This window comes from Ambystoma mexicanum, chromosome 14, assembly GCF_040938575.1.
Source record: "Ambystoma mexicanum isolate Mex_15411 chromosome 14, UKY_AmexF1_1, whole genome shotgun sequence".
Taxonomy (NCBI): Eukaryota; Metazoa; Chordata; class Amphibia; order Caudata; family Ambystomatidae; genus Ambystoma; species Ambystoma mexicanum.
In genome coordinates, this window is record NC_090940.1 from 438,439,389 (window position 1) to 438,464,063 (window position 24,675).

The 24,675-nt window shown below is 46.2% G+C and overlaps 2 protein-coding genes across 4 annotated transcripts in view; one reads left to right on the forward strand and one right to left on the reverse strand.

Annotated features, from left to right (window-relative positions):
• The window catches only part of AREL1 (apoptosis resistant E3 ubiquitin protein ligase 1), a 1,423,594-nt gene extending 1,412,091 nt beyond the window's left edge, over positions 1–11,503 (reverse strand). For 2 of the 3 annotated variants that reach the window (XM_069637638.1, XM_069637636.1), the window contains exon 1: positions 11,357–11,502. The gene's annotated coding sequence lies outside the window, so the exon portion shown is untranslated. Of the gene's footprint in view, positions 1–11,356 lie in introns of all 3 variants that reach the window. The other variant, XM_069637637.1, reaches the window with a different exon arrangement.
• Positions 11,285–24,675, forward strand: part of FCF1 (FCF1 rRNA-processing protein) — a 204,385-nt gene continuing 190,994 nt past the window's right edge. Inside the window, exon 1 of the mRNA XM_069637640.1 lies at positions 11,285–11,506. Coding sequence (XP_069493741.1) covers positions 11,504–11,506 — 3 coding nt within the window. The 5' untranslated portion in view covers positions 11,285–11,503. The remainder of the gene's footprint in view (positions 11,507–24,675) is intronic.

Consider the following 24,675-nt stretch of genomic DNA (forward strand, 5'->3'; position numbering starts at 1 on the left):
ATGAAGTACTTAGTTGCATAAGAAATGAAGGGTTTTTTTTAATCTGACAAGGATTTTTTTTCCCAGACACAAGGATTAGAAAAGCAAACACAGAAACTGAGCGCAATGCACAGTACACTGGTTTGTGAAGTAAACATGAGGGGCTAAAAAAAAAAATAAATAAATAAAATAAACTGTCTATTAAGCAATGTGGTAAATATGGAAAATCTGCAAACATTAACACACCTTTTTCTTTCATCACAGAAATTGAAAAAGTGATACTTTCGCCAAGTACGTAAACCAAACACAAAGAAATGTTTCTGGATTCTGAACAAAGTAAGGAGTCAGTATATTGGCAGGCATTTTCTACACATGGGAATGTACTCGCCTAATGTGTGGTAGTAATATGCTGCAGTGCCTGTAGGCTGGCCTTTCGTCTGCAGCGAGTACCCTACCACCTACGCCTTACAAACAAGTTACAAGGAGTACAGGCCCTATCCAATATCTGAAACATGGTCCTTGTGAAGTAGCAGCTTATATATTTAATTTTTGTACCATCGTCTGCAGCCGTGAAGTGAAGAAACTAGGGCACGAAACAACGACTAGAATCCACCAGTCCCATATTAACTTGGAACTCCACTGCTAATGACTTCACTATTGCATGTATGGGCTTTAGCCATGCACCCAAGACTGCAGGGTCTCCCCACAACCACCTCGATGATGTGTGGTAGTGGGGGTTATTCTATATGGGTGTTATCCTGCTGTACCTCTGCCCAGAGGCTTCCCTCCTAGGTATATGTCTGTAGATCTTACATGGGATGGGTGTGCAGTGTCTTCCAAGTGTAGTACTTACCACTTTCTTGTTGGGGGCATGGGCTTCGGCCATGGACCCAACATTGCACACACTCCCCACAACTTGCCAATCAAAATGCAAAATGCAAGGTTGGCACATTCGGCGATGGTTGTGGCCAGGGCCTAGAGTCTTGGAAGTAAGGCCTTCGGCCGACGGCCATGCATCCAAGACTCTAGGCTCTGGCCACAACCACTGTAGCATGTGCCAACCATGGCAGCGCACTAATGAATATAATAATAGGCATTGGAAACAGTAAGTATGTATAAGTGTATTATTGGATGCATGTCCTTCGGCCTTGCACCAAAGAGTGCAGGATGTCCCCACAACCACCTCTTTGTTTTTGGGTACATGGCCTTTGGCCATGTACCCAACACTGCACGCACTCTCCACAACTTGCCAATGAAAATGAAACACAAGGGGTGTATGCATGGTTGGCACATGCTACGGTGGTTGTGGCCAGGGCCTAGAGTCTTGGAAGTAAGGCCTTCGGCCATGCATCCAAGACTCTAGACCCTGGCCACAACCACCATAGCATGTGCCAACCATGGCAGCGTACTAATGAATAGAATAATAGGGATTGGAAACAGTAATGTATTCACAGCATGTAGACAATTTCAATGTTCCCCAACACCAGACGTGTCCTTACAAATGTAACAACTCCCCCGTGCAATACACGTCCTCAAATACTGCCCTTATTGGACCCCTCCTTTTCTGTGCATACAAGGAGGCCGTAGAACATACGTCACTAAGTAGGTATAAGTGTACTGTGCGTACAAGATGTCCATACACATTAGATCATGACGACCGACCCCCAGAACAAGTGCATTAATCACCCATATGTGAAGACTGTAGCCCCTGGCCACTACCACCGTAGCATGTGCCACCCATGGTGGTGTACTAATGAATGTAATAATAGGCATTACGAAAAACAATACGGTCACGGCATGTTGTTAATTTCAATGTTGCCTACCTATACCCGTGTGCTTTCAAGAGTTACAAATTTCCTATCCACTACATGCAGTCAAGTGTTACAAATTTCCTGCCCACTATATGGACTGAAGTGCTATCGTTATTATCCCCCACATTTACTGTACGTACAAGGTGTCCATAGAAATAACATCATGACAGCCGAGGAACAAATGCATAGATCAGTCATTTCTTACTGTGTGAACCTTTCCCAATGCTCTGTGCCACAGCAAAATAGGGTAATGAAAAAAGCATCTGTACGCTGTTTGTTACTTCGCTTTCCGCGGATCCAAGATGTCGGGCGCATCCAAACCATCTGACGCAGAAGACGTCTCGCAGCAGCCAATGGACAGAGACGTCGCGTGTACGCGGTCATGATGGCAGCCCCTTAGCCAATCGGTTTCTTGTTCGTCGACTGAACAGGGAAGTGTGACCGCGGAGCAAACATAGATATCACTAATTATTTCAGACCTACTTTTTCATAATTATAAATGAACGTACTGTATGTATGGTGACACAATGTACAAAAGAACTCTTTGTGGACCAAGCCCCTGCCGCAGATTTTGTCAAAATCCGTCCAGCGGTTTCACCTGTAGCCATGCGCAAAGTTTTTCCCCCATTCAGTCTATGGGGAAAAAAAGACGTTTTGGGACCCCCCTATAACTCCCCTCCCCCTGGACGATTTCTCACCAAACTTTACAAATAAATTCAGAGTGGCCCATATACTTTTTTTGCAAAGTTTGGAGAGGATTCGTCCAGAGGGAGCGGAGTTATAAGCCACCCAAAAAGTGCTCTTCCTATGGAAACAGCAACTTAACCATAACAACATGGCCACTACCGTGGCCATGTAATATATATATATATATATATATTAAAAATACAAATACATTTATTTCAAGGCCTTTGGGATTCAACACACAAATACAATCACAGTAATACTTCTAAGCCAAGGCAATACTATTAATATCCATATATAGAAGACCAATGGGGTCTAAAGGGTTAATGCATGAAATGGGTCCACAACCTAAAAAGGGGAAGGAAGCAGGCAGTGCAAATATTCTTTAGTCCCTTCTGCATCAAACACAATCCTAACTGAAAGGCAGTCCAATCCCTAAGAAGTGTGGAGCCTATTGCTCAAATGGACTTGCGATGCTGGTGCACGCGGTAATGCATAGGAGCAAAGCGGGGGTCTCTTCAAGGGTCTGTAGCAGCTCAGGAAGGTGGGTGAGGTGAAGCAGAATAAGTTCCCACTATTTGTGGAGGGTCTCCCCAACAGGGCAGTCTCGGTTACAGAGTTTGGGGACAGTTCGCTAGTTCGCACTAGCAGTGGAAAGGATCAGGGGCCACTAATGCATAAAAAATGGATGGATGCGCTAGGGGCCACCGATTAGAGTTGCAATTACTCACCGATCCCCGGCACACTCCGGACCAAATTTCAGCAGTTGAGTCCACTTCGGTTGCAGGTTCAAATGCAGCAGTATTGCGGCTCTGCAGCTTTCAGCGACAAAGATACAGCGTTGATTCCCAGCCAAGACAGTGGTGATTTCTCCACTCCTGGTGGATGGATCAGGCCAGTTCCGCTGTAGCAGGCTTCAGGGCACAGAGGGGCACAGCTGTAATGGGTTTGCAAAGTTCGTCACCACGGCTAGGCAACACGGTAACCGCATGTACTCTGGTTCGGACGCTCTCTCTTTACTCCAGACCTGGCAACTGTACGAAATTCCGTGAAAGAGTGCCGTGAACACAGAGCTTGCGATGTAACAAGTGTCAAGGGCCTCCTTGAAACGGCAGCTGTTTCAGAGCAAAGGTCCTGCGCAAGCTGGTCAGCCCACTGGTTGTCCCAGGGACACTTCCGAGAAAGCTTACTTGCATGGTTTGATGAAGGTGCAGAGAATAGTTGGTCCCACTATTCCAATGGGTCGAGGAGTCTTCGCAGACCTTCTAGGATGATCAGATACAGATGGGTCCAGCGGGACGACAGCGGGCTCAGGGTGCCCAACCTTCCAGCGGGTCACCAGCGGTTCCTCGACTCTGCTTCTTAGTTTCAGGATACGTGGATCCTATCCTTCGTTCAGTGAGAACTCCAGAGATCGACATGGTATGGGTGGAGCCTTCTCTTATCCAGAATCTCCTTTGTGCCAAAAACGAAGAGGACCCAATGAAAGATATGCTCACATACAGGCATACCATATGTGAACCAATCATGGACCAAGGGGGTCCCAGGCATTCACAGCACACCAGACTCTCTGGCACCCAGGATGTGTATTGGAACCAGACATTCCAGCCCACATCCTGGAAGCACACACACAAGGGATGCAGAAGCCAGCGAAAGCTTGGCGTTTCGCGGGAGAATGCATGCTCAAATAAGGACTGACCAGGGTCGGCTCGACCTGGGGAAGGTGAAGGGGCAAGATGGCCAAAGGATCTTTGTGGCATGGCCATTTTGGAGCCAGGCCACCTATTTGTGCCAAACGCGGTAACTGCGGTTTACCTGGCAGGATAGGGTTAGAAATACATGAAAAGATAAGCTGCTACCAGCCCTGTTCAAGGCACATCTGCACTTCTAAAAAATCCATCGAGTGTATCTAGGGCCTTTAGAAATGACAAAAAGACCCAAGTGCACTGCACTGTAAGGTACTTTGTGCACTTGCAACATGTTGCAGAAAAGTTGCAACATAGACTAGGACTAAGGGAAAAAAAGTCTCCCAGTAGTGACTGTTTAAGGGCATGTTAGTTTCCCCATAACAAAAGTGAGCGAAAAGCCCAAGGGAGTGCAGCAGCAGGCTGTGCTCCTCTGGTAAAGTCAGACTGTGGTGTTTAACCAAAGCAAAAAGTTGGGGGGTACACAACTGGAAGGACAAATTACACATGAAATGGACATCTTTCACAACAGGAACGACTAAGAGGATGTTGGCGAGAGTCTGTCTGGAGGGAGAACTGATGTAGGTATCAGCGATAGGGAGGCCATGGTTGGCAACCAGGATGTCCCTCTTGAACTTCTTCCTTCCAGACTTAGTGAGAGGGATAGGATTTGTGCGCGCTCTTTCTCGGATTGTGGCTTACGATTTTATTTTTAATTGACCTAGATGATATAAATCAACTTTACAATATTGTTAATAGAAAAAAGCATCAAAATAAGATACAATGTTTGAATCCATTATACACTTGAAAATTAAGAAGATAAAAAAAATAAAAACGCTACAATTGCGTACATTAAAACACAAATCACAATTAATCAACCAAGCATATAACGTTAAATAAGAATTCATCAGAGCTAAATTCCAAAGCCAACTTAACAACGCTAGCTGTAAGTATAATCAGTTCATAAACCAGCATCTACATACAGGTTAATCGCACTACAAAGTGTTCTCGTTGCTCTCATGTAATTTCAAACCATAGAGAAACGCAATTGCACTTAATTTTGTCTGCGTGTAGATGCAAGAATGGCATATTTTCTCTAGGTCAAAAGACCCATGCACTGGGAATTGTAATTCAGGGTTGCTGGCAGTTTATTTGTGCCATTTGTGCAAAAACACTACCCCCAAGCATGTCTTGATCATCAACTCTCAGTCTGGTGTACCTTCCAGGGGAGGTCTGGTGTACCTTCCAGGGGCATGTCTTTCCAATTCTGAATGACTCTTACAACAGTGCACCACACAACATCCTTTAGTACAAGAATTTCCTATTACTATTTCTTGTGATCACAAGGTTGCATTGATAATGTCCCACTTAAAGCAGTGTGCCCCCGATCAATACAAACTACACAGCCATTTCATGATTGCTCCATCTCATGTTTTCAACTTGTGTACAAAAGGTGTATTTCCCTATGGTTCATTAACAGTATGCTCCCATAGAAAATACATTAGATATTCAGAACACCAAAACGTACATCATTCTGCATAAAATCACCACACTCCTGTGGGTGTCCAGTTAAAGTCTCGAATACAAAAAGGTGAGAGTGCATTCGACCTCTAAAAAAGGATCTAAAAAAAAATGTAAATGTCTTTTTTTTGTTTGCTCTAGTTTAGCTTTAAAGGGGTGTTTATACACCAAAAACGGGAGTTTGGGGCCCCCCCAAAATAAAAAAGAAATACATTTCGATCCTTTTTTTCGGTCGAATTGACTAGACCCTTTTGTCATTCGATCCTTTTGATTCGGTACTACGACCTACAACCGACTGTGCATGAAACGGTCTCACCCTTTTTTCTGCAGTCTTCTGTGTGTGTCTCCCTTACACACACACAGACGGGGAACCCTCGGTTGCAGAGATCAATGCGTCAAAGAGACCAGCTGGTGAGTGAAGGTTGTGACTGCAGGAAAATTCTTGTCCAAATAACGCAGTGCGCACCACGACCTCCTCCTGACCTCTGCCTGCTCTCCGACCGTGGCAGTCCAACTGGACTTTACTGCAACATGGTTGGATCTGGGGTAACCAATTTGTGGGCAATACATTTCATAATACCTGCCTGTGTCCATAATCTTAAATGAAGCACCAGCAAAGAAGGGTTCAAAGTTTCACAGAAACAGCTTCTTTTCTAGTACGCTTAAGAGGGGTCCAGGATGGTACGCAACCGCTCCATCTGAGTCTCTTCCTTTTAGCTCAATGATGAGAGTAAACAGCTTTATACATTCAGTACACATTGCTTCATGACAGGTTATTAAATCACGGGCTAAAAGTCAACACAGTGCAGGACCTTAGCTTACTCCATTCAGCTGTCGCCTAGCTATTTCAACTCACTGGAGCCTTTTCCAAGAATACATGAGTATGTACAGAGCAAAAATGGGTTGTCTTACTGTTTAGGCAAGCATTCTTTAACCGTGTGAACAGACCAGCTGATTAGAGAGCTATGTTCACTCATTAGACAAAGTGCCTGCCTACAATTATTTTGTACACAACTTTCACAGGCTTCTCCTATGCGGGTAATACACAAACACTCCTGCATCTCACGGGCAACTACACATTTGATTCCAATGCACTGCACTATCTATCAAACCATCCAAGCTTGGATGGTCACCAACTTATTATGCCTCAACGATGAAAAGACTGAAATCCTTGTAACAGGCTCGCAAACCACTCTCAACAAACTTGACCCAAAATACAAATCTTTTACCATTGACTGCATCACAATACCAGTATCAAGTTCTGTTAAAACCGGTTTACCCTGACTCCACCTTGTCCTTAAATAGGCAGGTCAATACCATTGCATCTTCTACTGCCCACACCACGAAGTTGATCAATGCCTGTAGGCACTTTCTCTCAGCGGACAGCTGCCTCACTATTGCCTGAGCTCTCATAGGGTCCATGTTAGACTACTGCAATGCCCTATTTGCAGGCCCTTCTGCTCAGAACCTTAATTAACTACAGATAATTTAGAATAATGCTCCATGGGCCGCCTTGAACATCGCTAGGCGGGAGCATATCTCTGCTACCAGAAGAAAGGCGCACTGGCTCCCTATGAGACAGCGGATCATATTCAAAACTCTGGCTAGAACGCACAAGTGCCTAGCCAACACTGCACCCGGGTACCTATTGCAGAAACTCCAAAAGGCCACCTCCACTAGACCTACACAATCAATACATTATAACAGACTGGTCAACCTGAGATTCAGGTGGAAAATAATTAGGGGTTTGAGCTTCCCAGTCATTGCTTCTGAGAACTGGAATGCCTTTCCCGACTGAAGAGTGAAGCATCTGAAGACTTTGCTGTTAGCACAAGAGGTTCCTTCCTTTGGTCACACACTAAAAATCGTTGTACCTTCATTTGCTGAAGATTTTTTCCCTGTATAATTTTCTGTGATGTCTGTTTTGCCTACACTTAAGTAACTAGCGCCCTGATGCCCAAGGGTTTGGAGCGCTGCTGTAAATGTTAAAATAGATTTAATAAACGTATCTCGGCCAGAACATGTCAACTTGCTAGGTGAGTTTGTTCTATAATTATATCAGATCCAGACCCACTTTGCCCTACTGTAGTAGCCATTAAGACTCAATACCGGTTTGTCTACTAGTCAACTGAAAGCTTGCCCAACACCAGTTACGTACACACAAAATGTTTAAAAGGTCAGACAGGTTGCTTACATTGTTCATCAGTTTTAAAATAAACAGTGAACGAAAAACAGTACAAGAACACACAAATCTACAAAATATTTATGATATTGGTGATAAAAAAAATCTCTTAATGCACTACCATTCCTGATCCAAGACAAGACCCTCCCTCACCATTCCTTAACACTGCCACAAACTTAAAAAAAATTAAAAAACACTGCACGATTTATACAATAAACTATTGTTAGGCAGAATCCTGTGTAGTGCCCTTACCACTACACACAATTAAGACTACAAGTGGTACTACAAGTTCACCTTTGGTACAAGCCCGCACTACACTCTTAAAGTGGTAGCAGTAGTGGAGCAGCCAGACTTATCTCAAGAACAAATGAGCAGTAGTAGAGATTACAAAAAGGACTACAATTACTGTGACTCAAGCAAACACTTCAAGGTTTTTGGTTGAAAAGTAAAAGTACATTTATTTCTAGACCATCTGTTCGCAAAACACTTCACTTCTATTAATTTAAAACCACACCTAAAATACACTACACACAACCAATTCACTTTGTGCAGCACAATTCAAGGTAAGTACCTTTGGTTTTGACAGACCTGTGTTGTGAAACAACGACGTTACCGGGGTACAGATACAATCACTTTTTGACAGTAATGACAGTTCAGTCTTACTAAAGATAAGTGTACCCGCGGGAAGAAATGTTACCGGAGTTAAAACACACTTAGCGCATGAATCAACACAAGAGAGTTGGGGATAAAAATCAAAGGCAAAACTTTTGTCAAGGCAGATAGAATTGGAGGACACTTTGCTACTAGTGAATAAAAGTCAATAGGCCTGCGCCAGTGTCAAGTGGAACAGGGTTCCTGTTGCCGAGGATCACACGGTCAGTACAGTTCACAATTCGAGATTGCCAGGAGTAATTAGATAGTGTCACAAGAGGAAGCAAAAGTTATAAAAGAGGGAAGGAAGATAGGACAAGCCTTTAGTGAGGAGAAAGGGGTTCACCCCAGTTCCTCAAAGTTGGACACAGTACCTTATTCAAAGTGAAGAAGAGCTGGTGCTATGGCAGTTGTTCCCGGTAGTTCCTGCAGACTCACGGTTCCTGTGACTTCAGTCGTGGGGACAAGAAGGAGGACATCTGGAGTGATCTGCACTACCCAGGGATGAAACCAGCAGCAGCAAACGCAACAGTGAATAAAAAGTGCGCTCCTTAAAAATAGGAGAGGCTTTTCAGGTGGCTATCCGGACCACTACAGCTGTGTGCAACGATTTCGACCAAGAAGAGAATCCTCTGCCTGTGGAAGATGAGCTGGTTGATCCCACCAGGCTCAAGGGAAGAAGACTCTGGACTGGATCTTCTCTTGTCGTTGAAGGGTAGATAGCTCAAGACTGCAGCAGGGCTTCACCGGGACTCGGTAGTTGCAGCAGCTGTCTTCTTCTCCGCTTCTCTTTGGTTCCTTGCAGTTCCAGTGGCGACTCTGACTTCCAGCCCAAGAGTCCTGCCTTTTATGCGAAAATCCCCCATTCACACAGCCTGGCTGTCAATCACACAGCAGAGGGGTTGTCCGGCCCGGACAACCACCTCAGCCAATCACGATAAAGTGTGACTTGGGTTTCCAAGGATACCCTGTGCAGGGGGTGACTACACCCCTCCCTCACATTCAGCACACCTAGACACCCAGGCGCCAAGAGGAGGGCTTCTTGGAAGAAGCCTGCCAAAAGACGGTGAACATAGAAGGCAAACCTGGTTTGCTGCGCAAAGTAAAACACAAGAAGGACTTTAACAGAAAGAAATGACAAATAAACCCGAGCAAAGCCAAAAGAAAGAGTATTTGATCAAGCGGGTTTATGTTTGAGGCTAATATAATAGCCTGGAACCGTACCACGTTTATATAGTATAATGTGGTAGAAAAGTTAGGGTAGATACCACTGCCACCAGCCAAGTCTAAATGTTAAAAGAGCAAAACAAAGCACAGAGAGCCACAGACAAAAAGGGATAGGAGTTAACCCCTTCCAGTACTCCATGTAATATGGGGTGTACTGGGTCTGTAGTTTTAAATGACTACATAAAGTAAATGGCAACTTTACCTGTTTTCTGGGGGACAGTAGTCAGCCCAAGAAAAATGGAGTCAGTGGGAAGTCTCAAAGACAACCTTGTGTTACTGCACTGTAGGTGCTGTGTAACACACATAAAAAGTGAGGCTCATGGAGTGGTGTACTCCAGAGCCCACTATCACACAAACAGTAGAAATACACATGGCAAAACACATGTAAGAGTGGGAAAAAGGCTCACACTCTTACCAAGTGGAAAAAGTAAACTCCAGAAATCCAGCAAAGCTGCTGGGGGACTCACTAGGTGAGGGAAATTACCCATAGAATGAGAATTCTCCCTAACAACTATTAAGGCTCAATGTCCCTTTTCCCACTTCATCATCACCCATACTTGCCAACCCTACAGATTTAGGCAGTAGGCTACTGCTTTTTAAGCAGTCCTACCGCCTGCATATTTGGGTGACTGATCCTACCGCTTTTTACAGTGGCAGGTAATTTATATGACCCTGCTGCAGGACAAAGTATGCAACCATTAGTCTATCTGTACTGATAATACCAACGCTCTTGATAAGGTCAGGCAGTTGGTAGTAGTCAGGAATGGTTTTGCTGCTCTGATCAGCTTGGAGGTGTATGCGGTGCTGGAGGCCATCGCATTCACTTGCCTTGATAGGGAGAGACAGTAGCCGAGGTAGAAACCTAGTGTTTTACCTCTTTTGCTACTTTAATGGTGTTGCCATCTATGACAAATGATGAGGAGCTATTGTTCAATGTTTTGATGTTTTGAGTATTCCCCATTATGATGATTCGTGTTTTGTTATCATTCAGGCAAAGACCATTGCAGGCCATCCATGCCTGAATGATGAGGTATATCCTATTCACCAAGGCCAAATCCTGTTCATAATACCCGGAAAGTGAGATGAGATGAATTATTGAGATGATAATTCAATTGGTGTTAATTTACTGTTCCGAATTATACATTTTTGACATTTGAACATCTTACATTGTTGTGCTGTTGTTTGATGGCTTGATTATTTTAGAATGCTTCAATGGTGCACACAATGTATGTTTGGTATTGTCCTCGGATGTCATTGTTATGCGAATTATTATTTTTAAAACTTGAAAAATCCTACATCTTTATGGTCACAGAATGTTGGCAAGTATGCATCACCTCTTCACCCAACTTTACATACTTATTTCATGCAGCCACGTTTCAAAAAGTCTTCATTGAGTGGAATCGTTATGGTGTATTATTTTAAGTTATTCGCAGTGGTGTTAGTATTATTTTAAGTTATTCGCGGGGCTTCATTTGTATGAGAACCTAGTGTTATCAGACGTGGCACATGTACTATAACCTTCCCGTACAGTATTGACCACCTCGCCTCCTCTGTTCCTTTTCCCTAATCTATCCCAGTCATATTGTCCCCGGACTTCCTTTTGCGACAGCTCTTACCTCTCTTTTTCCGCTCCGCCCCAGATTTGTGCTTCCTTTCCTGGGATATGGTTTGCTGTTCCGCTTTCTTGTGCCAGGGCTGTTTCCTGTCGCACGTGTGGTGACGTAAAACTAGCGCGACAGGAAGCTACGGCTACAACAGACAACATGGTAAGGGCTTTTATTTGAGACTTGTTTTGTGTTTCCAGGCAGTGAATGCCGGTGGGCAAAATGATACGGGAGGAGGTCGGGCTAGTCTCTAGATGGAAGTAGTGGTTATTGTGCTCTTCGGCTGTCTTGACCGGGTTGTTCAGTACCGGAGATGTACCGGAGGAATTGCGTACCCGAGGAAGGCATGCTCGTCACTTAGCCCCATTGATATCAGAGCATTTCCCAAGACTTTAAAGGCAACCGAACAATGCATGCTGGAACTTGTATTTTCAATGTTTAATCTCTTGTGAAACAACAAATCCTAACATGAAAAGTGTAATGGATAAACGTTGCTACAATGCACGCCTTGCATACTACATGTAGTTACTACAGGAGTCCACATACAGCGAGCGGACTGCCGGATCTCCAGAGCTGGATAGGTCACGGTACCATAGTACAATTGTGCTGACAATGTGCAATGATAGTTTGAACGAATGTTGCAGCTGGCTGTCTCTGTATGGGGGGATCCTATTTCAGGCCAAGTTACTGCCTTTCTAGACTCGCACCTATGGCGGCGGCCAACCGTCCTCCGGTATTTTGCGGGATTCGCCCGAATAGGTCTTCCTCACTTCGCTTTGCCAGATGAAAACCTTCCCAGCTCTTGCGCATAATTTCGTGTGAAGGTTGGAGCGCAAGGGAGAAGAGCTGCAGAGGTCTGTGGGTGATGACAAATTCGATTGGTGCATCATTCTTCTTGATGTGGACTAATGACTTTGTTTTTAAAACCGAAGGGAGATTTGTTTAGGTTCACATTACTTTGCATTGTGCTGCTGTGACGTCTATGCATGATGGGCAAAATAAATCTAAAGCCATACTATTTTTGCTCAATGTTTTTCTAGGATGATTAATATAGTGTACTGTTAGTTTACTATGAGAGACAATATTACGTAATGTGTGTTCATTTCAAGGAATTGCTATAAACAAAGTAATTATTACGCATACGAAACCAAAACCGTAAAATTTATATCCACTAAACTTGGGAAGATGCCATAGCACATGTTAATGCCATAGCCTCCTCATCGGGATACTACTCCAAACTCATCTACGCAGCAAGACCCTTCCTATCCTCACAAAATGGCCTCACTATTGCTAGGGCCATCATAGGATCCAGGTTGGACTACTGCAACACACTCCTTGGTGGGACCTCCGGTAAAAACATAGCTAAGCTCCAGCTTGCCCAGAACAACGCCCTCAGGGCCGCTACAGGTTTTTCCAGGAAAGACCACATTTCTGACCTTAGGAGGCAGGTCCACCGGCTGCCCATTGGGCAGAGGATCATCTTTAAAATCCTCTCCCTCACCCATAAATGCCTCCATGACCTTGGTCCCCCCTACCTTGCCCCGAGAATTTCACGACCCACCTCGGCCAGGCCAACCAGATCTGCCTACAGCAACCTGATTTCTACCCCCAAGACTTGTAGAGTACGTGCGGGTGGTTGGAGCTTCTCAGCCCTAGCAGCCTCACATTGGAACGCCCTACCTTCGCTCCTCAGGGGGATTGACTCTCACCTAGCCTTCCGCAAAGCCTTAAAAACTAGGCTTTTTGTCTAAACCTACCTGCCTTTATATCTACAGGCAGACGAACGTCATTTGTAACTATGCTCCGCTCCTCTCTCTGTAACTAAGTACCTTATGTTTACATAATCTTGCTGCTTACGCTTTCATGTAATAGCGCCTCGATGTCTATGGGCTGCAGTGCGCTCTACAAATGTAAAAAAATAAATAAATATGTGGTCAAGTGCTTACATTTCCCACATCTTTATTTCACCACTTAACCAGTGTGTGATCAAGCAACAAATAATTTAATCTGTCTCCTGTGGTGTGCCTGAAAATGATGCAGTTCAAAGCTTTTGTTATTACATAATTATGGTATCCAGAACAGGACTGCGAGACTTGTCCTTGGCCTTAAACCCAGGGATTGTATCTCTCCAGCACTGAAATCTCTGCATTGGCTCCCAGTGGCTGCAAGGATTAAGTTCAAGACCCTGTGCATTGTCCACAAGGCCTTCTGGGGCCTCAGTACCTCCAACTCGCTCTTCATAAATACCTTCCTACTCGAGCTCTTCGCTCCTCCAACTCCCTCAGGGTCAATCGCTTCTCCAAGCAGTGAGTTGGTGGTAGATCTTTCTACGGCTGGGACCTCCCTCTGGAACAGCCTCCCTGCCTCTCTGAAACTTGGGGGGAAACCTCTCCGGATCCGGAAGTACCTCAAGACCTTCCTCTTTGCTTCTGCCTTCTCTCTTCCTCTCCCCTGTTGATTTCCTGTCTGATACTGCACTGGTCACCTGGCTACCCTCTGATTTCAGGCCCAGGTCCCTACCCATACAGTTGCACACCCGCACTGCCTCCCGGCGAACCTTGCACTTGTGTCTGTATCTGTAAACCTACAGTCCCCTACCCTCATTTTTGGACACTTGCTCTCTGTACTTATCCTTGCACCTACCACCTGCTGGCCGCACTTCTTGTTATTGTTTTTTTTTTTTTTTTAAATTCAAAATTTATTGATTTTATGCAAAGTCAACAATCATCTTCATACAGAGTTTATCAATAAGATATTGTAAATGGCTTGTAAGTAGAGTACCGTTTCCGTATGGAATGCGCATTAGTTCCTTAGAATTGCTCAATATTGCAAGTAAAATCTGTAATACCCAATCTCGCTCCCTCCCTCCCCCCTCCCCTCCCTTCTTTAACATTTCTAACTATGGGATTGAAAAACGACATTAAACAGTAAGACCACATCAAGAAAAGCTTTGAGCACAAATATAGTATTCGACCAGGACATATGACACGGCCCGTGACGCCGCGATAACGAAATTCATCGTTCATCGTTAGTATTGACAGAAATCACAGCAATAGTCTGCACACATTGATTTTACAGGGCGTGTTTGGCTCTGAACTCAGACCAGGCACTTTCAACATCCGTAAGGTCTCCGCGTAGGGCGGCAGTCAGGTGTTCCATTCTGTAGAGGGTTTGGGCAACCCCAAGCCATTCGGTTTTACTCGGGAGCTTTGGCCTCTTCCATACCATAGTGAGGCAGGCTCGTGCAGCCATCAGAAGACCGAGCACCATCGTGGATGCCTTTATAACTTTGTCCTCTGTTTCAATCAGACCAAACAGAATGAGCATTGGGTGCTGTACCCTTTCTTCATTGTCCAGGTCCTTAATCCAACTAAGAACCTCCGACCAGTAAGTCTGAACCATTGTGCACCCCCACCACATGTGCCAGTAATCAGCCCGCATCCCACAGCCCCTCCAACAGTATGGGCTGACCCCTTGATACATCTTGGCGAGTCTGATCGGGTCATACTGCCACCTATACAATAACTTTAGTGCATGCAGTTTATACTGGCAGGATATAGAGGATTTCGCAGTACGTCTGCAAATTTGTAGCCACAATTTTTGCGAGATTGGTCTACCCATATCTACTTCCCATCTGCTCTTAAGGACCAGGGAGGAGGAAGTATCAGCCTCGATCAAAGCCGAGTACATAGCACTTATCAGGCCACTGGAGCCCGTACATCGATCAAGGATCATTTCAAACGGAGTAAGATCCCTCTGCAGTTGGTCCTTCCAGATTGACCTTGTCATCACCCCTTTGAGTCTTAAGTATAAGAAGACTGAGAGTGGGCCTATGTCAAGCGCCTCCTGGAGCTCCTGAATGGTTATAAAGGTTCCATTGCGCCATAATTGACCCGCCCTTTCCAGCCCTGCTTGATACCATGTATCATAGCCTCCCGGTTCTGGGATTGCATCCCGAATTCCTGGTGACCAAAGGTGTCCCAAGGGAGATGGCCATGTCGTGACGCCCTTCATTTTCCCGCCAGGTTTCCATACAGCCCACAATGCGCCCAAGATAGGATGGGATCTGATTCCCTCCCGCAATTGAGATCTGGGGACCCACAACCATTCGGACACAATAAAGGGACGGAGGTGATAATTATCCAGCGCTATCCACTGAGGCTCTGAACGTTGCCTAAAGTGCGGGACGAGAACCCTAAGTAGCGTCGCCCTGTAATATGTCTCCATATCCGGGAGGCCTACTCCTGCGTTGTCTTTGCGGAGCTGGAGTAAAGGTCTCGGAATCCTTGGCTTCTGGCCCTGCCATAGGAAGGTCAGGAACAATTGTCTCACTGCTGTGAAATATTCTGGGGGGATCCTAATGGGGAGCATCTGAAATAAATATAATATCTTGGGGAGAAAGACCATCTTTATGGCATTTAAGCGGCCCATCCAGGAGATCGTGAGCTTAGACCACCGTTGGCTATCTTTCTGTAGAGCGAGTGATAGTGGTGGAAAGTTAGCTCCATATAAGGAGTCAAGGTCACGGGTGACATTGATGCCCAAGTAACGGAGGGTAGTTAGGCTGACTTGAACTCCTAGCGGGGCAAAGCGCGCGATCTCAGAGTCCCTGTCTTTATCAATCGGGAGGAGGACTGACTTTCCTGTGTTGATTCTTAAGCCGGCCAGTGCACCGTATTCTTCAATTATGCTGAGCGCAGCTGGGATTGATTCTAAGGGGTCCGTCAGATGAAGCAGGATATCATCCGCGTATAATCCCAGTTTGTACTCCCGATCTCCTACCTTGATGCCCTTAACTCTACTGTCACTCCTTAGTTTCTGCGCCAATGGTTCGAGGGACATCACAAATAATATTGCTGACATTGGGCAACCCTGTCTCGTTCCTCTCTCAAGGGGAAACCAGCGAGAGTATCCTCCATTCACTGCCACAGACGTCGTGGGGGAGGTGTACAACGCTTTAATGGCGCAGCGGAGCTTCGGTCCCAACCCATTAGACACTAACACTCTTTCTAAAAAGTCCCATGACACCCTATCAAAAGCCTTCTCAGCATCCAATGACAGAAGAGATGGGTCCCCCTTCATTCCCTGTGCCTCGTGAAGTAAGTGTAGCGTTTTCCTCATGGTATCTGCGCCCTGCCTACCCAGGACAAAGCCAACTTGGTCGGAGTGTATTAATCTAGGGAGATATGTTTCAAGCCGGGCCGCAATGACTCTGGCATACACTTTTGCGTCGATGTTAAGGAGTGATATGGGGCGATAAGAGCTACAGTATTTGGGGTCTCGACCTTCCTTAGGAATTACAGCCAGGAGGGCCTGAGAGAAGGATGGGGGGGCCTGACCTGTATTGAAGATATGATTAAATAAGGATGCTAGGAAAGGGGCAATAAGGCTGGAGAATGTTTTATAGAAACCTGGTGTGAATCCATCATCCCCCGGGGCTTTCCCTATTTTCAACCTCTTAATGGCATTGTCAACTTCATCCTCAGTGATTGGTGTATCTAGGGATTCGGCCTCCGTACCCGTGAGAGTAGGAAGACGTGCGTCCTCAAGATATGCGTCTATGCATCCCACAGGGGGAGGGGGGTCACACATATATAGGTCTTCATAGAAGTAGGCAAATGCCTCTTGTATGCCCTCCGGGGACGTGACCGTCGTATCTATAAGAGTGCCGTCAGTCCTCTCAATTATATCGACCCATCTTTCCGCCTTCTGTGCACGAAGGCGAGCCGCCAACAAAGCGTCTGCTTTATCCCCCTTCTCGTAATACTTTTGCTTAAGGCACTGTAGGGTCTGGGCTGTTTTGCCAGCAATCAGTATCCTCAATTCCTCTCTGAGTTGTTTGGATTCAGTTAAGTACTTAGGCCTATCGGACGGGGAAGATTGCGCCAGGTTCTGGGCCACACCAAGCCTCTCCCTAATGCCCCTCTCCACTAAGGCACGTTCCCTTTTCTTTCGGGCCCCTTCCCTTATGAGGACTCCCCTCCAAGTTGCCTTGGCTGCCTCCCACACAGACACCTTCCCCACTTCTCCTGTATCATTAGTGGAAAAGAATTGCGCGATTTCGGTTTCAAAGGTCTCCTTAAAGACTGAGTCAGCCCAGAGGGAATCATTGCACCTCCATTTGGTATTTCGGGGTGCGAGCTCAGTCCAAGACATGTCAATCGCAACCATGTCGTGGTCGGACCATGCGGAGGGATATATGGTGGCGGCTTGCAGCACGCGCAGAAGGTCGTTGGAAAGGAAAATATAGTCGATGTGTGTGAGTGTGTCGTGGGGGAGGGAGTGAAAGGTAAAGCCTCTTTCTAACGGGTGCAGATATCGCCAACTGTCAACAAGGCCATACAGGTCAAGGGTAAACTTAATGTCGGCCTCAGTTCGGATAACGGGCGGGTCCAATGCGTCGGCTCTGGTTTGTCTGTCAATGGAGCTGTCCATCCATGTATTGAAGTCCCCACCCAGGACAGTGTGCCCCTTAGCCATATTGAAGACCTTTTCGGAGATTTTATGAAGGAACCGATTTTGTCCCTGATTGGGTGCGTAAAGTGTGGCCAAAGTAATTATTATGCCCCCTATGTTGCCCACAACCGTGACCGCCCTACCTTCAGTGTCTGTCCATATGTCAAGAACTGTCATCCGCAGAGATTTGCGAATCAGAATCCCCACCCCAGCCTTCTTCAGTATACCCGAGCTCCAGTAAGCGAGCCCAATCTCCCGTGATGGTATGGCCCTCTCCTCACCCCTCCGGTATCTTGTTTCTTGAAGGAACAGGATGTCTACTTTCGAGTGCCTGAATTCCCTGGCCACCATTGATCGTTTTGTGGGGGAGTTCAAGCCTTTGACGTTAAGTGTGCAAATGCGTAATGTGTCGCTACAGGACATAGGTGCCATCATAGATATGTTCAAAGGACGTGAACGGCCATTTCGTCTGAGCCGTGGCACATAACCCGTCGGCTATTGCAACGTGTGGGTCAGTGTCATATGAGTGGATCCCAAAGAATTTTCTAAAGGCCAACGACCAGGTCGTTCGGTGCGTACAATAGACCCCAATGTTTCCGAGATGCATCTGTGCTTCTATTGGGTCAAAATTAGTGCAAACTGTGCGTTCCCCAAACACCCTCTCCCCCACCCCCCTCCCCAGCCCCAACTTAGTCGGCGCCCGATTCGCCCAGGTTAACATCACCCAGCCGAGCTCGGACCACCAGTGAAGACCGCAGAACAGACGGTCCTACCATAATACAATCACATATATCAGTGAACCCCCAACTTTCATGCGCTTCTGACGCTAGCAATAATCTAATAATAGAGTCATCAACCTCCCCCCAGGAGCCAACACAATGTGAATATTACTTCATATCGCAAGGTGGGCTTCTGAGGCACACAGAGCTATGGATACCTAGCTCGTGGAGAAAATGAGCAATCGGAATTCGGCCTACAGGCCATCTATGGAAGTCGCGGAGCAGGAGGATAACTCCTGTACACAAACCCATAACCTCTTCAGCAGAATAACCTGAACAGTCTACACACTTTCAGTGTTCCATGTCCTGGGAAGCGTTCATCTTTCTGTATTTCCTAGAACCTGGAATCCTTCTCCGCCGTGGAGCCTTGGTTTTCCATTCGCCGCCAGATTTCCCCTGATCCTCATGAGAAGAAGCATCTTCCGGCGGGTCTATCAGATCCGATATGCAGTCGGCAATATCTTTTTCCGAGGCAAGTCTCATTGTCGAGCCTTCCCACTCGAAGGTGAGGGAGAATGGGTACCCCCATCGGTATCTGGCACCCTTGTCCTTCAACATTTTCGTGATCGGAGAGCACTTTTTTCTCATTGCTAGTGTGAAGGAGGATAGGTCCTGGTAGAGGGAGATAACGGAGTTTTCCAAGGACAGTTGTGGAGCGTTTCTGGCCTTGTCCAAAACTCGTGCTCTGTCCGCGTAATTATGAAATCGGGCCAGGACCGATCTCGGGCCTCCAGGTCTACCTCCAGCCCTGTGGATTCGGTCAATTTTAGGTGCATCTATCGTGTCGTCATTATAGAGGAGCTTCAGGATAGCGTGTAGTGAGCGTGTCAGGTCCAGCTCGGTTTCACCCTCTTTCTCCGGAACACCAAAAACTCGGATATTGTTGCGACGCTCTCTGTTTTCAAGGTCGTCGACCTTAAGACGCAATTCGTTTTCTCTGTTTGCTATGTCGGCAATGCGGTGATCCATCTGGGCTTCTAATACACTCAGAGATGTTTGATTGTGCTCAACCTGTTCGAGCCTGTCATCCATTTTGTCTATCCGTTGTGTGATCTTATCTATCCTACTGCCAATGTCTGCTCGCATGCCTTTCATTTCAGCAAGCAAATCAGCTACATCTGCCTTGGTCGCAGCAGCCTCGGGCCCTGCTGATGACATCGTGGAAATCAAAAAGGGGGATCTGGCAATTGGTGAGAACGTATATTTCGCCAACTTGGTCCTAGGGTCCATGGGGGATGGGACCCCGAAACACCCAGCAGGGTAAGAAGGATCCTATTAATCTTCCATGGATGTAGTGTTGGGTCTCTGATGCACAATATTTCTGATATGGACACGGGCCACCAGAATCTCATAAATCTTTTACCAGTACTTGACTGCGGAGATATACATGTAGGATTGCGCAGCAGGGAAAGTTAAGTTTGGACTGACTATTTGCTTTCGGGTGGAGAGACACAAGCATATGTCAGCGCGTCCAGCAAGTACGATGAGACATAAGGGTTTGCCAGAGGAGATCTGCGAGGACTCCAAGGTGTGTTGCCAGTGCGCGGTGTAGGCTTCCGTTCTCACAGTGATAGCTGCTGGGGTACTCGAGGAGGCACACGCCCCAATCCTTTGGGGGCCCAACCCTCAGTACCGGTGATTTTGTGGGGTATGCGGTGTTGTACCACATGCAGGGTGTCTAGGTAGAGCCACGTCCGCTGGGGGGGGGACACCACAGGGCACTCCGGGGCTCCATATCTGCGCAGACCGTTTCTTCCTCCACGGTCAATATGTGCGGGTCCTCCTCCAGCCCTCCCCTCCGGTCATGCAGCGAGTGCCGGGCTCCTTTGGAGGGCGGTCGCGGGAGAGGGCTATGCCCCACCGCGCCACCGGGCCGGGGGCCGAAGACAGGTCAGCAGAGACCGGCAGCGGAGGGGGCAGTCGTCTTGTGGCGCAAGGGGGGGAGGGGGAGATCCACTCACCGTGCGGCGGTAGGGGTGTCGGCGAGCTCTGAGAGGGGGCTCCCAGCCAAATAGAGCGGCAGCGCACAGCTTCAGGAACCGCGTCGGAGCAATTCCAGAAAACGGCTCTTCCCGCGTGCGCTCTGGCCTGCAACGGAAGATCCGCAGCTCGCACACCGCGCCAGAGGCCAAAGTTATTTTCGTCGTGATGCCGCCACCGATTCTCGCCAAGTTTTTTCCCAGACGGGGAGGACACCGTCCGTGACCTCTCGCTCGAAAATCAGCACCGGGGGGGGTCTCAAAGTGGGGGTTCACTGTCACTTTCCGGACCCTGAATACGGAGCTCACACGGAGAGGCGACTCATCCGTGCGCCCCCTGGTGGCCGTCCCCTTGTTATTGTTTTGATCCCATGTACAGCAACCCCCCACAACTACCCCAGCACTTTTCCCCTCCCGCTGCACTTGCACGATCTCAATGTCACTTGGCCTAGTAAGATCGTTGTCTCTGTCCTCTCCCTGTTACCCTTCTTTGCCTCGTCACGCCTTGAAACACTTGTGTATAGGTGCATTACAAATGCCATATCATACCATAATAAAAAAAAATCCCTCATGGCTTCCTTGACTATCGGGTTGCTTCATATATAATAATAATATTGGGGTGCAAAATTTGCACAGCAATAATTACAATTTGCATATTTCACACCAGTTATTTCTTACATGCCAACTTCCCGTAATTTCCCTTCCCATGGAACCACTTTGTATCCATATGACAGATGCATATAATCACCAATCAACAGGATTTGAACTAACAGGTTACAAAATTATCTCTGCAGCAGGGTTATTGACCCACTGAGGATTGCAGGAAGAAAACAAAAAACTTGCCCTGAAGAAGGACATCAGTCCGAAATGCATCGGCGCTAGTGATTTCTGCTTACTCATATGAAGAGAATAAACTTTAAGTAAAGAAGAGATTTTACACAAATCTGATGCATCTACAATTTTGTTACTTGACAATGAACATATTACCACAGAATAAATGAAAAAAGATATTCAGTAATTTTTACTACAACATTTGGTGACCCCCATGTCTGGTGAATATTTTCACCAGACATGTTCTTGTTCGATATTTTTGTACCAATGTGGTGTACATTGGGTTTCTGGGTTTCACCAATTACCTTATAAGGAACTACATATGAATTTTAACAAGGTTTACCAACAAAGTAGTGCTCGCCCATAGCCCCTGTATCCTCAAGGCACAGTTGTTGGAGAACGGCCTTACTTGTGCCAACAGCTTCAGGTGATAAGAGGTATCCGCAACCTGACTGTTCACCTGCGCCTTCATGGCTAGATTCTGGTCCAGGGTGACTCCCAATGTTTTTACTTTGGATTGAGTTTTATTTAAGCAGCCAGCGATGCCCAAATGCTGGTATTCTTGGCCCAGTTTACGAAGCTGGTGTGCCGTACCAATAACCATGAGTTCCATTTTATTTGCCAGAATCCAAGATAGGATCAGGCTACAGTTATGATGAAGAGAGGAGGAGTATGCATCATAATTCACCCGACAGTGGCGCAAGGGACTGCGTGTCATCAGCATAATTTCCAAAATTATGCCGGCAGCATCCAGTTGTTCGAATAATGGAAGCATAAAGTTGTTAAATAAAGTGTGTGACGCGCAAGAACCCTGAGGCATAGAGAAACTCCTCTGCGCTAGACTCCTGAGAGAAAACTCTGGTCCTGCGGTCAGATAAGAATGAACGTACCCAGCCTGCTGCTGCGACTGAGGAGTGCATTGTACTGCAGAGTCTGTGCACAGACGGACCTAACAGCACCAACAAGGCTATGCTCCCCTTATTAAATATGTTAAAGATGTTGGATTTGAGATCCCAGAGAGTGGACACTGTGCTATGGGCACGGCGAAAGCCAGATTGTTTATGTCCCATGGTGTTATATGTACATAAACTCTCAATTTGTTTTGCTTCTGTATCTAGGCTCTTGTGTAGATACACAATCTCCACGTCGATTGACATTAAGATATGACAGTCGTCATGCTCATCAGTGGAAGAAATCGGGTGCAGGGTTTTATGGACGTTGTCCGCGCCCTGCCTAACCCTCACATAGCCAACCTGATCTGTGTGTATTAGTTGTGGCAATACCTGAAATAGATGGCTGGCGAGGACACTTGCATAGATCCTAGCATCAACGTTTTTAAGAGATATTGGATGGTATGATGCTCTATCCTTGCCTTCTTTCTGTATTACTAGAATTCTTGACTCCGTAAATGAGGCTGGGGCCTGACTGGTTTAGTGGATTTTATTAAAGAGTTTCACTAAAAAGGGCATTAAGGAGTTACTGTAAGCTTTATAAAACTAAGGTGTAAACCCGTCTTGTCCTGGTGCTGAGCCTGCTTTCAATTTGGAGATGGCTTTCTGAACCTTCTCGATAGTTATTGGGTTGTTTAGAATTGCTTGGCTTTCATGCGGTAATTGAGCGCGGGGAAACCTTAATAAATATTGTCCTCTGTGCCTCCTTCCTCTGCAATATATAAGGTGGTATAAAATCTGGAAAAGTGCTTCGTAATTTCACTTGGATTCAGCAAGTCGTTCCCTTTTTCATCTTTTATTTTATCTCCCTATCAGCCCGCTGTTTTTGCAGGCGAACAGCCAAGATAGTGTGGGCTTTGTCGCCTTTCTCATCGAATATTTGCTTTGAATATCGCAGTTGTGTCAGCGCCTTGCTTTGCCAAATGTCACTCAATTCTTTTCGGAGCATTCTAGTCTGTGCCTCGCTATCGTTGTGGTGTGTTCGGAGGGACAGTTTTTTAGTTTCATTTTTTTTGCTCCCTTTTCACTCTGGATTTATTTCTAAGTGCCCCTTCTGCAATCAAAACATCTCGGAATGTGGACTTTGCTGCTTCCCAAACTCTTTAATGTCAGTTCCCCTGTGTCGTTAGTGGCAAAATAACTCTTTTATTTCCTCTGCAAGGGTTTCTCTAAACAGTGGGTCTTTATAGAGGGTGTCATTGCAGATCCATCTGCGTTCTGTTTTTGGGGACGGGCCTAAATTCAATTCCAGTGAGCACAGTTCGTGGTCTGTCCATGCTACTATCTCTATAGCTGCAATCAGTATGGTGTATTCATATGCCACTTCAACTAGCATGTAATATAAGTGAGGCGTGGGGGGAATAAAAAGTGAATGCTTTATTTTGCGAGTTTACCTTCCGCCACGTGTCAGTTCGGTGATTAGCCCTTAACAGATCGGGGAATCCCTCTCGTCGGGTAGGATGGGGGGTGTGCGCCTAGTCTCATTGAATCCCAATCTATTACGGGGTCTGATATATTAACAGTCCCTCTTTCCAACTGTCAAGGAAGTCTAAGAGAAACCTGCTAAAGTGAAACTGATTTTGATTGGGTGCGTAGGCTGATCAGAGACTAACCACCTGGGACCTCACTCTTCCTTCCAGTGCAATATATCTCCCATCCTCATCTCTGTGTATCTGCGTTATTTGGAGACCTAAGGACTTCCCATATATGATGCCTACTCAACCCCTTTTTGTGTTCGCTTGTGGCCCATAGTGTTCCTCCTATCTCCCTACTTACAATCTTGAATTCCTTTCCCTGTGCGAATGAAGTTTCTTGTATAAACAACACGTCCACTTTGGAAAGTTTAAATTCTCTCACCAACATGGAGCGCTTTAGGGACCCAAGCTTTATCCCATCATGTGCTACTATGGTGGTTTTGTCTTTTGCCTTATTCTAGCCCTTGTTGGTTAGTGTACACGCCCAATAGCTATACTAGGTGGCGCGCTGTGTCCATGGTTTGTATATGCATTACACTGGTTCTGTCTAGCTTCAGGAGTGCTGAGATGTACCATGTTACCCCTCAGATGTGCATCCCTCCCCCCCAACCCCTGTGAATAATGCCATCATAGGTCATCCTCTTTAACTGTGACGCCCGAAAGTAAGAAGGGCCACACTTCAGGGAAGCAAAATTCCAATAAAACATGTTATCTACTTAATGGCGGAAACACCCCGCAAATATATTCCAACCTGTTACGAACCAGTCCCCACATAGCGTAATGAACATTCTGGACCTACCACAACTTGTCTTAATCCATGTTTCTATCTTACCCCGATTAGTTCATCTAATAAATGTGGTA